The sequence below is a fragment of the Salmo salar genome, chromosome 07 (genome assembly GCF_965601325.2).
Source record: "Salmo salar chromosome 07, fSalSal1, whole genome shotgun sequence".
Taxonomy (NCBI): domain Eukaryota; kingdom Metazoa; phylum Chordata; class Actinopteri; order Salmoniformes; family Salmonidae; genus Salmo; species Salmo salar.
In genome coordinates this window covers 25,492,035-25,509,331 of record NC_138297.1, presented here as the reverse complement: position 1 = coordinate 25,509,331, position 17,297 = coordinate 25,492,035, and the positions used below count along the sequence as shown (strand labels likewise).

Sequence of the window (17,297 nt, the reverse complement as noted above, 5' to 3'; positions counted from 1 at the left end):
GCGTGCGTGCGTTTGTGAGTGTGTGTGTGTGTGTGTGTGGTGTGTGTGTGTGTGTGTGTGTGTGAGAGAGAGACCAGAGAAAGAGGGCAAATGAAAGAGAGAGAGGCTGTTGAAAAGAAAGAGAGTGATGAAGGTTGAAAATGAGAGGCAGGAAGGATGAGAAAACAGTGAGATGCAGAGAAAGAGAAAGAAGGTCAAGCGAGATAGAGAGAGAGAAAAAGAGAGAGAGAAAGAGAGAGAGAGAGAGAGAGAGAGAGAGACAAAGAAAGAAATAGAGAGAGAGGCCACCAGGAGGACAGAGGAGAGAGGGCAGGCTGGAGCTAACCACACATTAATCATGCGTCAGAGCTCCACGGTCATAGCAGCACATACACTCACAGATAATATACACAAACACATATGAACACACGCACGTGAACACGCACGCACCACATCGACTGACCCTCCTGAGGGTTATATAAACCTAATAAACCGATCTCTGCTAACACTCACACACACAACCTCTGAATCTGACCAGAAACGCAGCCCTTTGATTCTTGGCCGTCCCCACATAGCTCTCTTATAGTCTAAACTTTGATCGATCCTCTGTCTTAATGCATTTTGCACACCGACACTCTCTCTCTCCCCTCAGTGTTAGATTGGTGTGAGAAAGAGAGAGGGCTTCAGCACCTGGTTTATTGCTTTATGAAGTCAAGGTGATGGCTGACAGACAGGCAAGCAGTGCTGGTCTCTTTGTTATCACTGGGCTTTCTCTCTTACAGGCTGTGTGTGTGTGTGTGTGTGTGTGTGTGTGTGTGTGTGTGTGTGTGTGTGTGGCGTGCGTGCGTGTGTGCGTGTTTTGGGCTCAGGCTGCAGACACAAGGCCAGGGACTGCTTCCTAGGGCAGACGCTTACACCACACTGCAACACACTGACTCCCTCCTAGATAGGAACCCTAAGTGTTAAAACAGGTCTCCCCTACTCCCTCTCTTCCTCTTCTCTCCCACTCACCCTGCCTCCTCCTCCTCTGCCTCTCTCCCTCACTTCAACCCCTCCTCCTCAGCTCTCTCCATGCCCTATGGCTGAACCCAGTATAGACTGTGATATTGGCCGTGTGGGAGACAGCCTCAGAGTGATATCTGACTGGAGAAAGAGAGAGAGAGAGAAAGATGCAGAACCTGGCCCTCTTAACGAGCTTGGAGATGTATCAGCATTTCTTTACTTAGCTCCCCTCCACTCTCCTCCCCTCAAGCGTGGCCACATTTAAAATGCCCAAATGCAGGACAACGGGATGATTGTGCGGGACATTTGCATTCCCCCTGACAGATGTAGCCTACTGAATATAATTATAGAATATGCCTAAAATGCATCGTCCAATTGCAACGTCTGCCTATGCCCACACAGTCTCAAGAACATTTAATATTTTTTATAACCTTAAACACCAAGTTAGGCATACCTAATATCAAATTAGGTCATCATCACTGTCAACGTTTTACAGTGAAACGTCGAAACTGCATCTGCATGCCAAACATTACTTCTCCCTCTCTGTCACGGATGCCATGTTTTTTAAATTGTTTTATTTTTTATTTCTCCTTTATTTAACCAGGTAGGCTAGTTGAGAACAAGTTCTCATTTACAACTGCGACTTGCCCAAGATAAAGCAAAGCAGTGCGCCACAAACAACACAGAGTTACACATGGGATAAACAAACGTATAGTCAATAACACAATAGAAAAATCTATATACAGTGTGTGCAAATGTAGTAAGATTAGGGAGGTAAGGCAATAAATAGGCCATAGTGGCGAAATAATTACAATTTAGCAATTAAACACTGGAGTGATAGATGTGCAGAAGATGAATGTGCAAGTAGAGGTACTGGTTGCCCTTAGTTTGAAGATGTAATCCGGAGACAGTGTCACGTCCTGACCAGTATAAGGGTTATTTGTTATTGTAGTTTGGTCAGGACGTGGCAGAGGGTATTTGTTTTATGTGGTTCGGGGTGGTGGTTTAGTTAGTAGGGTGTTTGATTTATTATTTCCGGGTTTTTGGGTACTGTTCTATGTTAGTGTATTTCTATGTTCTGTCTAGTCTTTTGTATTTCTATGTTTTGTTTATTGGGGTTGGACTCTCAATTGGAGGCAGGTGTTTCCTCGTTGCCTCTGATTGAGAGTCCTATATATGGGTATGTGTTTGGTTTAGAGTTTGTGTGAGATTGTTCCATGTATAGCTTATGGCCTTACAGGACTGTTTATTCGTCGGTGTGTTCGTTTGGTGTACATGTTTATTTAGGTTTTTCCTTCTTTCCATAATAAAAGAAGATGAGTACACATATACCCGCTGTGTTTTGGTCTCAATCTGACGACAACTGTTACAGACAGGTGTTTTATACAACAGCCTTCTGTGTTCTCTTTTTGACTCCCTCCACATTTGCAATCAAACGGTGGAATTTTCTGCATCTCCTTAGCGGTCATACTCTGCTTCCATCGGGCATTCAACTGATTTCAAAACTTGGTCCTCTTAGTGATATCTTTCAAAAAAAGCTGCGTTTGAAAGAATTACCTACACATACTGAGTCTATGTTATAGACAGAATGCTACATGGCAGACCAATCCAAACTCATCTCTTGGCATGTCCTGCCCATCCATTATCTCAGCCAATCATGGGTAGCGGGAAGGTTTCTGCCTTTTTCCGTGTCTAAACCAACTAGGCTCGTAATTTAACCATTTTATACATATTTACAGATGGCAAGTAATGAGGTGGTAAAATCAGGTGGTGTTTTTGGTGTGACAGTAATGTTATACTATGCTATTACATTTGGTTGTGTTATGTAGAATACTACTTTAATTATTATGTGATCTTCCAAGACATTGATTCAGCTTTGATCTAACTTTACCTAATGGGCACCATTGTGAGAAGTGGCGGAGCGACGCTCTTGGTGCACTCTGGCAGCACTACACCCCTTCTCGCAAAATGTGGTGATGCAGAAAGGAGAGACCACATGTGCGGCTGTTTTATAAAAATCTGGGAATATGTGACCAAGGAAACATTTCTGGTTGGTCTCAGGGAATGTAAAACAGTTAGGACAGGAGACTTTTAAAACGGATTGAGTGAAGTAGCAGCAAATGTGTTGAATGAGCAACTAATGAGAAACATGGAGAGCCTCACAAGTTTGACGAAATTAGTTTATAGCCTATCTTTCAGTCTGATAAGGCTATTTACTTGCTTTTGTAGCTCTTAGTCAGAAGCACGCTTTTTGTAAGTAGTTAGGCCTAACTGTCCTCTACAAGTTTAGCTGGAATTTTGCCGGAAAGGATTTGAGAAATGATTGGTTAACGATAGGCCTATGACATAGGCCTACCTCTCGATCTCAACAACTATTGGAGAAGTGTTGAACATCACCAGTACCACATCCTTATGATATACATCTATCTATGAACGCAAAGTGACTGCAAGAGACAGGTTGGAATGTACGAATGAAATACGGGACAAATCAACCTTTTCTTTCAAAACTAGTGGTGTTTGAATTTGTTGATAAAATATGGGACATGATTATTTGGTTGCAGGACGCTGGACAAAGGGCCAAAATGCGGGGCTGTCCCGCACAATCCAGGACATGTGGTCACCCTACTCCCCTCCTCCCCCTTCTCTCTTATCCTCACCTAGCCGGGGATGGCTCTCTTGAGAGAGCTGATGGAATGTGCTTCATTTTTTAAAAGTGGCTATCTCGCAGACGGACAGAGGCATCCCAGTTCAAAGATAACGGAATAGTGAAAGGACACCACTTGGGTCTGAAACATTCTTGGCTGTAAACGGTTCCAACACCCCACTCTTATACTTAACTTGTCTCCCGGAAGATACCACATAACCACATCGCAGCAGCTCTGTCTTATGCTAAGATACAGTATTAGGTGATATGGCTAGCCTCAATGTACAGTACCAGTCAAAAGCTTGGACACACCTACTCATTCAAGAGTTTTTCTTTATTTTTACTATTTTCTACATTATAGAATAATAGTGAAGACATCAACACTATGAAATAACATATTTTGAGTTGTCGAACACTGTTTTTGGTTACTACATGATTGCATATGTGTTATTTCATAGTTTTGATGTCTTCACTATTATTCTATAATGTAGATAATAGTAAAAATAAAGAAAAACCCTGGAATGAGTAGGTGTGTCCAAACCTTTGACTGGTACTGTAGATATGGCAGGGCTATTGACTCTCATATGAATCCCTAAACAAACCCTGTGTATGATACTACTGGATAGAGGGCAGAGAAGGGATCACTGAGAGAATCAAACATGACAATCATCTCTGCAGCACTCCACCAATCAGGCCTTTATGGTAGAGTGGCCAGACGGAAGCCATTCCGTAGTAAAAGGCACATGACAACCCGCTTGGAGTTTGCCAAAAAGGCACCACCCCTACGGTGAAGCATGGTGGTGGCAGCATCATGCTGTGGGCATGTTTTTCAGAGGCAGGGACTGGGAGACTAGTCAGGATCGAGGGAAAGATGAACGGAGCAAAGTACAGAGGGATCCTTCATGAAAACCTGCTCCAGAGCCCTCAGGACCTCAGACTGGGGCGAAGGTTCACCTTCCAACAGGACAACGACCCTAGCACAAAGCCAAGACAATGCAGGAGTGGCTTCGGGACAAGTCTCTCAATGTCCTTGAGTGGCACAGCCAGAGCCTGGACTTGAACTCGATCGAACATCTCTGGAGAGACCTGAAAATAGCTCTGGATACTTATGATGAGGGGAAAAAACAAATGTGGAAAAAGTGAAGGGGTCTGAATCCTTTCCGAATGCACTGTACTGTATGTCTCTAAATGGTTCTGTTCATGAGGTGCTTTAGAGCCATGTTTGGCTGCACCAGTCCCACCCTATACTATAGACTAGTGCCTAGTCACTAGGGTACAGAGGACTATCATAGAGAGAGTAAATGCTGTAGTCATCAGCTATGCTATGGGGCTTTCACCTCCCCTCCTATCCCACCCCTCTCCCCCTCCATTGATCGGGAACTAAGCACTCTCTTTAATTGGGTGGATGGGGTTGATCGCCCGTGCGGACGGCAGGGGCCCTGAGGAGTATTGGAGCCGTGTGTGTGTGTGTGTCTGTGTGTGTGTGTGCGTGTGGAACGATTTGGCCTCTGCGCTACCATTGAATAAAGCTGGGGCCCCGAGGCTCTCAGAGCAATCACACATCACACACCCTGGCGGCCATAATGAAGTGAAGCTAGCCTCCCCACTACCACGCCTGACAACGCTGAGCTGAGGCTGAGCTCACTGACTGACAACTGAGAGGAAACAACAAGTTCCAGCTTTCGTTCTCCCTCACGCTCCCTGTCTTTCTGGATCTCTCTCTCTCTCCCCCACTATTACTCTCTCTCTCTCAATCTCCCTCCTCTCTCGCTCTCAGTCCATCTCCAAATCCCCAGCCCAACTTTACTGAAACCAACAGGTGAAGAAACTGTTGACGAACTCTCCTGCTCAGTTTTAAGACTTATTTTCTTAGCAAGACGTTGTCATACACCTTGTCAAGTTGCTCATTGAAACTCCACAAGAGAGCTCCACTATAGGATAAGCTGATGTAACTTAACGCAAAAGCTCCTTTATAAGCTCGGAGACAGACGCGCTACTACGCTATTTGCAGTGAGGTGCTGTCATTCCCTAGTGCGTTCACCATCACTTTGAAGTGAGGTTGCTGTCATCTGCTGTCAATACGCAGAGGAGCTACAGTAGCTAGCTGCAGTGCGTTGTTGCTATCACTTAGAAAGGAGACACAGTCGTTTTCCTCAGGAAGAGAAGGGACGTCTATAAGCTTTACATTCAGCAGGAAGGTGTAGGAACTTGGATTAAGTGTCATTACACATGCAATTACTAGTGAGTGATGTTGATTAATTGTACAGTGTGTGTGTGTGTGTGTGTGTGTGTGTGTGTGTGTGTGTGTGTGTGTGTGTGTGTGTGTGTGTGTGTGTGTGTGTGTGTGTGTGTGTGTGTGTGTGTGTCAGAAAATTATAAAAATAAGCCTTTCGTGAAATAACACTTGACTATTTTCCTTCTTACTGATTCTGGCTTTGCTGATAGCTACGTTGAGGAAATATTTACTTACTATGACTGAGATATGTGGTTGTCCCACCTAGCTATTTTAATATGAATGCACTAACTGTAAGTCGCTCTGGATAACAGCGTCTGCTAGATGCCTCAAATGTAAATGTGAATGTGTGTGTGTGTGTGTGCATTTGCTGTGTAAAACACGTTTGGGTTTGTGTGTGTGTGTGTGTGTGTGTGTGTGTGTGTGTGTGTGTGTGTGTGTGTGTGTGTGTGTGTGTGTGTGTGTGTGTGTGTGTGTGTGTGTCTGTCCTTACTTGTGGTGCAGCTGTGAGGCGTGCAGGTAAAGCTCCTTCCAGGCCAGGCAGCACTGAATGCAGTCGTTGAGGGTCTGCTTGCTGGACACCACATAGCCTTGGAAGATCCTGTCCAGGGAGATATCTCTGCAGCACAGCCGGATAATCTCATTACTCATCTGGAACAACAACAACACAGAAATGATCAACAACATCAACAACAGAGGCAAGATGCAAGACACCACATTACCAGTAAGGCTTGTGTAATACATGAGTAGAAATGACTTAGGCCTTGAGTTATGTATAGAGCCTTGAGTTATCCTGATTACTAGACCTGACCAGGAGAAACTCAGGCCCCTAGTTACCATGATGTGGCCTCACCAGGAGAAACTCAGGCCCCTAGTTACCATGATGTAGACTCAACAGGAGAAACTCAGGGACCTAGTTACCATGACGTAGACTCAACAGGAGAAACTCAGGCCCCTAGTTACCATGATGTGGCCTCACCAGGAGAAACTCAGGCCCCTAGTTACCATGATGTAGACTCAACAGGAGAAACTCAGGGACCTAGTTACCATGACGTAGACTCAACAGGAGAAACTCAGGCCCCTAGTTACCATGATGTAGACTCAACAGGAGAAACTCAGGCCCCTAGTTACCATGATGTGGCCTCACCAGGAGAAACTCAGGGACCTAGTTACCATGACGTAGACTCAACAGGAGAAACTCAGGCCCCTAGTTACCATGATGTGGCCTCACCAGGAGAAACTCAGGCCCCTAGTTACCATGATGTAGACTCAACAGAAGAAACTCAGGCCCCTAGTTACCATGATGTGGCCTCACCAGGAGAAACTCAGGCCCCTAGTTACCATGATGTAGACTCAACAGGAGAAACTCAGGCCCCTAGTTACCATGAGAAACTCAGGCCCCTAGTTACCATGATATGGCCTCACCAGGAGAAACTCAGGCCCCTAGTTACCATGATATGGCCTCACCAGGAGAAACTCAGGCCCCTAGTAACCATGATATGGCCTCACCAGAAGAAACTCAGGCTCCTAGTTACCATGATATGGCCTCACCAGGAGAAACTCAGGCCCCTAGTTACCATGATATGGCCTCACCAGGAGAAACTCAGGCCCCTAGTAACCATGATATGGCCTCACCAGAAGAAACTCAGGCTCCTAGTTACCATGATATGGCCTCACCAGGAGAAACTCAGGCCCCTAGTAACCATGATATGGCCTCACCAGGAGAAACTCAGGCCCCTAGTTACCATGATATGGCCTCACCAGAAGAAACTCAGGCTCCTAGTTACCATGATATGGCCTCACCAGGAGAAACTCTGGGCTCCTAGTTACCATGATATGGCCTCACCAGGATAAACTCTGGGCTCCTAGTTGTAGACTAAAACAATTCCTGGTCAAGTCATTTGGCCAAGAAAAACCCACAAAATAATCTACAGATACCCCCCCCTTACCCTTCCCTCTCTCTCTTTCAACTCCAAGTCTCCAGTCCAAGTGTAACATTTTGTTCTCCTTGGAGTATGTATGATTTTTCATATTCATAACGCTAAAAAGCCAGGTTGAAGGCCCTGGTATCCCCCTCCAGGGTTGGATCGCACCAGATGTATGCAGATCTACATCTGTTCTGTGCAGCCTGGCCGGCTCAGACTCTTGATGCAGGTGTGGTTTGTATTATTATACCACGCAGAGAGAGAGAGAAAAGGCCTATGCTTTAAAGGGGTAGTGTATAATTCCACCAGGCTCACATTTCAACGTTTCATAAACCCCCTATTTAATGTGGTGTGCTTGGTGTCAGTCAGCCATCGCTATCCTGTCTGTCACACTCACATAAGCACAGGTAGGATATAGGGGAAGGGACAGAGAGTGGGGTAGGGAGAGAAGAAACAGGAGAGAAAAAGTGTGTGAGAGAGAGGAGGGAGAAGGGACAGGAGAAAGAGAGAGAGAGAAAAAGAGAGAGGAAGAGAGAAACAGACACAGAGACACAGAAAGAGAGAGTGACAGAGAGAGAGCGAGCGAGAGAGAGAGAGCGAGAGAGAAAGAGAAAGAGAGAGAGTGGAAAGAGTCAAAGGGAGGAGAGTAATTATTGGGGATGATGTATATAGTGGCGTATGTGGAATGACAGCTTCCCTTTCATTTCTCTGATCAGTGGTTTAATCCTGACAGAGGAACAGCGGGCTGGGGAGCTGAGCCGCCCTGCTCTGCGTGTGTGTGTATGTGTATGTGTGTGTGTGTGTGTGTGTGTGTTCGAGTGCTCACGGCACCAGGAAAATGTGTTCTACAGGCTGATTACACCGCCAAGCAAATGCCGCTTTTAATGAAAGAGGGGGAGAGAGAGAAAAACACAGGAAATTAAATTGATATGTAAATGACAGAAATGATCATTTGGCCTGAAGGTGGAGAGTGCTAGAGCATTAACCAGCTTATGAGTTAATAATGATCTTTTCTTCTTCACTGAGAGACAAAAATGGAGAGCGAAAGAGAGAGGAGGAAGAAGAAGAACGATGAAGACAACACACTGCCCAAATAAAGGAAACACTTGAGTAAATGAGGGATAAAAAGTATATTGAAAGCAAGGGCTTCCACACAGGTGAACTTCCTGAGTTAATTAAGCAATTTCAAGGCCATTATGCGTAGGGTCAACAGTGATGTTTTGCTTCAATAGAGTGATCAGGGGCGTGCAACTATAGTTTTCCTTCCCAGAAAACACATTAGTGCAACACATTCGCCAGAAAATAGCTTCATTTTCATCAGATGACAACAGAAGTGCAGCACTATTTGGCTGGCAGCCACACTAGTAAATGAGCTTAAAATGAAAAAAAACAAGATCTTTTTTGCCAAAACAATGCATGGCTATTATATTTCTAATGTTTATCATAGAAATGTTTTGCTTGAAGATATACTTGCATCTTACTGGAGAAAAGTAGGCTACACTGAGAAAAGTACCAGAGAAAAGTAGCTACCCATCAGTCAGAGTGCTGTCTGCTGATAAGAATGCCTTTTGGTGAATTCTCATCCAAGTGGAGAAGTGCTACTGAAGCACAAAATTTGTCTGATGCCGAGCAGAAATTACAATAAGAAGCATTTTAGATCTGTGTTTACAAAACTCAGCAAGATATTAACGTGACCTCTGGTATAATAATGACCAGTTGCCCATTATTTTGGCTACCGTGACAAGAAGAAAAGATATCATGACTTTGAAAGAGGGGCTCCACCAGGCACTGGTACCACTAACTTTTTTGCAGCGTCACACAACAGAATACATTTGAGTCATCATCTTATATAGTCATTATCACGTCATTCACAATGCTTTATTAATAAGTGTAGTGCGCTATAAAATCTGTGTTGTGGAGAATGCAGACAGAATCAAGGAATCAAGACATTAAAACGGAATTCAAGAATATTCCAAAATGTATTGAACTTAGTATTATATAAATACTGAACATAAATATAAACGCAACATGCAACAATTTCAAAGATTTGACTGAGTTACAGTTCAGATAAGGAAATCAGTCAATTTAAATAAATTCATTAGGCCCTCATCTATGGATTTCACATGACTGGGCAGGGGTGCAGCCATGATTGGGCCTTGGAGGGCATAGGCCCAACCACTTTGCAGCCAGGCCCACTCACTGGGGAGCCAGGCACAGCCAATCAGAATTAGTTTTTCCATACAAAAGGTCTTTATTACAGAAAAAAAATACTCCGGTCGACGTACTGTCACATACTCTAAAACGACATTGGAGGCAACTTATGGTAGAGAAATGAATATTACATTATCTGGCAACAGCTCTGGCGGACATTCCTGCAGTCAGCATACTAATTGCACGTGTGACACGTGTGACAAAATTGCCCATTTTAGAGTGGCCTTTTATTGTCCCAAGCGCAAGGTGCACCTACAGTATGTAATGATCATTCTGTTTAATCAGCTTCTTGATATGCCACACCTCTCAGGTGGATGGATTATCTTGGCAAAGGAGAAATGTTCCCTAACACAGATATAAACAAATTTGTGCACAACCTTTTAGAGAAATAAGCTTTTTGTGCATATGGAAAACTTCAGGTATTTTTTATTTCAGCTCATGAAACATGGGGCCAAGACCTTACATGAAATAAGATAGGAAGCTACATACAGGGTCAGTATCAATACCAAATTTACAATGTGCAGGGATAATGGTGTATTTAAGGTAGATATGTACATATAGGTGGGGATTAGGAGAAAGCCTTCTGGTAGATGGAAAGGTACCCAAAATCCTTCTTAATTAGATGTGAACTCCAAAATAGCCTATGCCTACCTGGCAGAAGGAAAACATGATTCTTTGCATCAATCCAGTTGAATTAAAAGGGTAACAACACCCATAAATCTTAATTTCTTCGATTTTTCACAGGCCTCAAAAGCGGTCTCCTGATGTGGTTTAAGCATTGTTGTGGACATACAACATCCAATTTGATTGTTTTTCTATTAAAAAAGTACGATTTTGTGAGAGAAAAAACAAACAAAAAATTGGGAAAAACTAAATGGTGAAAACGGAATCAGGGATACTTTTTTTTACAAAATGCATAGGGCCTTAGAAGTACAATAGACTACCAAGAAGATATTTAATAAATACGCTGCTACATCATCCAAGCAGGAATGCATGATTAAAATATATTTATATACAACTTAATCCAGTGATTGTCATGAATTTTGGGTTGACAATTAGGCTATTTCTTTTATTTTACTGTCAAAACAGGGCTCCAGAATTTTCCTTCATCTTTATGTGCACTAATATTATATATACAGTTGAAGTTGGAAGTTTACATACACCTTAGCCAAACACATTTAAACTCAGATTTTCACAATTCCTGACATTTAATCTGAGAAAAATTCCCTGTTTTAGGTCAGTTAGGATCACCACTTTATTTTAAGAATGTGAAATGTCAGAATAATAGTACAGAGAATGATATATTTAAGCTTTTATTTCTTTCATCAAATTCCCAGTGGGTCAGAAGTTTACATAAACTCAATTAGTATTTGGTAGCATTGCCTTTAAATTGTTTAACTTGGGTCAAACGTGTCGGGTCGCTTTCCACAAGCTTCCCACAATAAATTGGGTGAATTTTGGCCCATTCCTCGTGACAGAGCAGGTGTAACTGAGTCATGTTTGTAGGCCTCCTTGCTCGCACGAGCGTTTTCAGTTCTGCCCACAAATGTTCTATAGGAATGAGGTCAGGGCTTTGTGATGGCCACTCCAATACCTTGACTTTGTTGTCCTTAAGCCATTTTGCCACAACTTTGGAAGTATGCTTGGGGTCATTGTCTATTTGGAAGACCCATTTGCGACCAAGCTTTAACTTCCTGACTGATGTCTTGTGATGTTGTTTCAATATATCCACATCATTTTCCTCCTGATACCATCTATTTTGTGAAGTGCACCAGTCCCTCCTGCAGCAATGCACCCCCACAACATGATGCTGCCACCCCTGTGCTTCACTGTTGGGATGGTGTTCTTCGGCTTGCAAGCCTCCCCCTTTTTCCTCCAAACATAACGATGGTAATTATCGCCAAACAGTTCTATTTTTGTTTCATCAGACCAGAGGACATTTCTCCAAAAAGTACAATCTTTGTCCCCATGTGCAGTTGCAAACCGTAGTCTGGCTTTTTTATGGCGGTTTTGAAGCAGTGGCATCTTCCTTGCTGAGCGGCCTTTCAAGTTATGTCGATATAGGACTCATTTTACTGTGGATATAGACACTTTGGTACCTGTTTCCTCCAGCATCTTCACAAGGTCCTTTGCTGTTGTTCTGGGATTGAGTTGCACTTTTCACACCAAAGTACATTCATCTCTAAGAGACAGAACAAGTCTTCTTCCTGAGCGGTATGACGGATGCGTGGTCCCATAGTGTTTATACTTGCGTACTATTGTTTCTACAGATGAACGTGGTACCTTCAGGCGTTTGGAAATTGCTCCCAAGGAGGAACCAGACTTGTGGAGGTCTACAATTTTTTTCTGAGGTCTTGGATGATCTCTTTTGATTTTCCCATGATGTCACGCAAAGAGGCACAGAGTTTGAAGATAGGCCTTGAAATACATCCACAGGTACACCTCAATTGACTCAAATGATGTCAATTAGCCTATCAGAAGCTTCTAAAGCCATGACATCATTTTCTGGAATTGCTGTTTAAAGGCACAGTCAACTTAGTGTATGTAAACTTCTGACCCACTGGAATTGTGATACAGTGAATTATAAATGAAATAATCTGTCTGTAAATAATTGTTGGAAAAAATTATTTGTCTTGCACAAAGTAGATGTCCTAACCGACTTGCCAAAAATATAGTTTGTTAACAAGACATTTGTGGAGTGGTTGAAAAATTGGTTTTACTGACTCCAACATAAGTGTATGTAAACTTCCGACTTCAACTGTAGGTCTAATTCAATTGGTGCTAATTCACCACCTGAGGAGATGGAAACTCAAAACACCAGATCGCTAACTCTAAATACACTACAAAATGAAAAATATGTGGACACCTGCTCGTCAAAAATCTAATTCCAAAATCATGAGCATTAATATGGAGTTGGTCCCCCCTTTGCTGCTATAATAGCCTCCACTCTTCTGGGAAGGCTTTCCACTAGATGTTGGTGTCACGTCCTGGCCAGTATAAGGGTTAATTGTCATTTTAGTTTGGTCAGGACGTGGCAGAGGGTATTTGTTTTATGTGGTTCAGGGTGGTGTGTTAGTTAGGAGGGCGTTTGATTTATTATTTCCGGGTTTTGAGTTATGGTCTATGTTGATGTATTTCTATGTGTAGTCTGGTTGATCTGTTTCTATGTTGAGTTAATTGGGGTGGACTTCCAATTACATTTACATTTACATTTCTCATTTAGCAGACGCTCTTATCCAGAGCGACTTACAGTAGTGAATGCATACATTTCATTTCATGCATTTTTTGTATTTTTATAAAAAGCTTTCAAATGAAACAAGCAATTTTACACACGGTAAAAAGTAGTTATCTTGACAATACTGCGTTCCAAAAGAGTAGCAGATTTTAACATTAAACATGTTTGGCTTTACCTTAGGCATCCCTCTCAAGCCCTGTACACTGAGAAGGGACAATAGCAGATAAGGTCAGCTCTAGCAGAGATACAGTGAGCTCAAAGTATTGGGACAGTGTGTTTTGTTCTGCCAATTGAAGGCAGCTGTGTGGTGTTGCCTTTGATTGGAAGTCCTATATTAGTTGGGTGTGTTTGTCTGTGTATTTGTGGGAGATTGTTCCGTGTTTAGTGTGTGTAAACCTAACAGGACTGTCAGTGTATCGTGTGTTTGTTATTTTGTATGTTCGTTTTGGAATTTATTAAAAGTTCAAAATGAACCATCTCAACTCTGCTGCATATTGGTCCTCATTTTCCGATGATGATTTCGCCATATCGTCCTCCGACGAAGAAATCCCTGACAGTTGGAACATTGCTGCGGGGACTTGCTTCCATTCAGCCACAATAGCATTAGTGAGGTCAGGCACTGACGTTGGGGGATTAGGGCTGTATCACATTCTGCGTTCCAATTCATCCAAAAGGTGTTTGATGGGATCAAGTTCTTCCACACCGATCTCAACAAACCATTGTCATGCTGAAACAGGAAATGGGCCTAGCCTGAACCATGAAAAACAGCCCTAGACCCTTATTCCTCCTCCACCAAACTTTACAGTTGGCACTATGCATTAGGGTAGCGTTAGGGTAGCGTTCTCCTGGCATCCGCCAAATCCAGATTTGTGTGTCGGACTGCCAGATGGTGAAGCGTGATTCATCACTGCAGATAAAGTGTTTCCACTGCTCCAGAGTCCAATGGCAAGGAGCTTTTCAGGCCTTCATGAGAGCCAGTTTCATCATAGCGCTTGATGGTTTTTGCGACTGCACTTGAAGAAACTTTCAATGTTTTTGACATTTTCTGGATTGACTGACCTTCATGTTTTAAAGTAATGATGGACTGTTGATTCTCTTTGCTTATTTGAGCTGTTCTTGCCATATAATGGACTTGGTCTTTTACCAAATAGGGCTATCTTCTGTATACCACCCCTTCCTTGTCACAACACAACTGATTGGCTGAAACGCATTAAGGAAAGAAATTCCACAAATTAACTTTTAACAAGGCACACCTGTTAATTGAAATGCATTTCAGGTGACTACCTCATGAAGCTGGTTGAGAGAATGCCAAGAGTGTGCAAAGCTATCATCAAGGCAAGACTCTGAAATATAAAATATATTTTGATATTACAGAAAGGATGAGATACAAACCCCATTGGGCAATGAATGGAGAAATGCCCCACCCAACTGACTGTTGACCCATCACATTCACGTTGTCATGCTGCGTCGGGCATTTTTACAATTTTTATATTATTTTTTGTTTCACCTTTATTTAACCAGGAAGGCCAGTTGAGAACAAGTTCTCATTTACAACTGCGACCTGGCCAAGATAAAGCAAAGCAGTGCGACAAAAACAACAACCCAGAGTTACACAAAAACAAACGTACAGTCAATAACACAATAGAAAAGAAATATAGAAAAATCCATGTACAGTGTGTGCAAATGTAGAAGAGTAGGGAGGTAGGCAATAAATAGGCCTTAGAGGTGAAAATAATTACAATTTAGCATTAATACTGGAGTGATAGATGTGCAGATGATGAGATACTCGGGTGCAAAAGAGCAAGAGGGTAGGTAATAATATGGGGATGAGGTAGTTGGGTGGGCTATTTACAGATTGGCTGTGGACAGATACAGTGATAGGTAAGCTGCTCTGACAGCTGATGCTTAAAGTTAGAGAGGGAGATATAAGACTTCAGCTTCAGAAATTTTTGCAATTCGTTCCAGTCATTGGAAGCAGAGAACTGGAAGGAGAGGCGGCCAAAGGAAGTGTTGGCTTTGGGGATGACCAGTGAAATATACCTGCTGGAGCACGTGCTACGGGTGTGTGTTGCTATGGTGACCAGTGAGCTGAGATAAGGTGGGGCTTTACCTAGCAAAGACTTATAGATGACCTGGAGCCAGTGGCTTTGGCGACAGATTGGGGGCCAGCCAACGAGAGCATACAGTGGGGGCCAGCCAACGAGAGCATACAGGTTGCAGTGGTGGGTAGTATATGAGGCTTTGGTGATAAAACAGATGGCACTGTGATAGACTACATCCAGTTTGCTGAGTAGAGTGTTGGGGGCTATTTTGTAAATGACATCGCCAAAGTCAAGGATCGGTAGGCTAGTCAGTTTTACGAGGGTATGTTTGGTGGCATGAGTGAAGGAGGCTTTGTTGCAAAATAGGAAGGTTGCTAAGCTAATCGTCACGCAATCCCTTCTCAAAGTTAGTGTTCCAAAAGCTATACGATATTCCAAAGCTTTACGATATTACAGAGAACAAGTTAATTATCTCATATCTTGGAAAATATTTGCAATGCTGCACTTCTTGTTCACGAACTTCATGCTAATGTTCTGTTTTTGAGCTAGCGCCCAACTGAATCCCATTCACTCCTTGAAATAGAGCTCTCCTTGTTCCAGAATCACCCAGAATGCACCGCGCAGCCCATTGACGACTTATGGGCAATGTACACAATGTAAATGTAATGTAAATTCCAATATCCTCAAAATGATCTCTGTAGGAAAGCAACGTTACTCTGCTCTCACTCTGGGCAGAGATACCGTTTATAGCTCAGTGGCAGAGACAAACTGCAAGTTGACGGTGAGTAAGACTCCTAAATTGATAGTGCATTTTATTTAGGCGATTTTACAGCTAGCTAGCTACTTTGGTATTATTGTGTGTAGCTTTGTTGTCTAGCTAGCTAGCCAGCCAGCCCAGAGAGAGAGAGCATTGCATTGTTGATTTTTCAAATGTTTCTACCAACCTTCTTATAAAAACAAAATGAAACATTGGTTCACAAAAAAACAAATTCTTCACATATTAGTGTTATTTAACACGATTTAACACTGTTAATCTGGAATTAGTGGTTTCGGGGTGGATCATCCCTTTAATACTAAGAAAATGTATGCCTGAATCCTATTCACTAGTGCATTAGTTGACCAGTGTCCATTGGGATGCATTGACTAGTTAACCATGAGCGTGTGTATATTCATCAATGACCGGTAGTTCCAAAATGATCATACTTATTTCGTTTTTATGGTTTTCTCTCTCGGCATTAGCTGAAACCGTGTTTCACAGTCACAAGGCCATGGCCTCAGGGTCTGTGGGCTTGGGAAATTATATTAAACCAGACATTGTTGTGTTGTGTTCTCTCTCCAGCAGCACAAAGAAAAGCAAGAAATGAACATAATGGTTAGTGAGGCCCCTGCAGCAGGGAGGCAAGGGGGGGTGGGAAGGCGGACATACACACACACATGCACGCACAGGCAAATGTCCACACGTGCACCCCCACACACACACATTAGATCTATACATACGTGCACACAAACACACACTGCTGCTACCATGACTCAAATGGACTCTGATTAGAAATGATTAGCCAAAAACTCAAACACGACAGAAACCCCATCAGACAGAGCTGGTTCTACCCCAGCATTCAGAAAGAGATAAAACATTTTGCTGAAATAAACACACAGTTTCTTTTCGGTTATTTTACGCCATTGGAAGGAGAAAAGCCTCTCAACCATGAGACCAGTGAAAACGTAGTGAGAGTGGTGGTGGTGGACACAGCAGTAGCAACACACACACACACACACACACAGCTGGTGGTACAGGAATAACTTGGGGTCATTAGTTACATAAAACACAGTAATATTTTCTGCGTTCCTTCCCTGCCAATGACAACAGTGGCGGTTGGGGTTGCTGAGCGGTTGCTGAGCGGAGGGAGCGGCGGTAGACGATCCGAGCCAAGTCTATGAACCAGCTAGTGTGATCCAGGTCATTGGTCACCAATGATGCCTTCATGATGCCTTCAAACTCCCGGCCTGCTCTACACAGAATGCCTTT

At 43.0% G+C, this 17,297-nt stretch overlaps 1 protein-coding gene across 1 annotated transcript in view; it reads right to left on the bottom strand.

The window, feature by feature from the left end:
• The window catches only part of dnah2 (dynein, axonemal, heavy chain 2), a 207,176-nt gene that overhangs the window by 178,638 nt on the left and 11,241 nt on the right, over positions 1 to 17,297 (bottom strand). Inside the window, exon 9 of the mRNA XM_014206991.3 lies at positions 6,352 to 6,509. Coding sequence (XP_014062466.3) covers positions 6,352 to 6,509 — 158 coding nt within the window. The remainder of the gene's footprint in view (positions 1 to 6,351; positions 6,510 to 17,297) is intronic.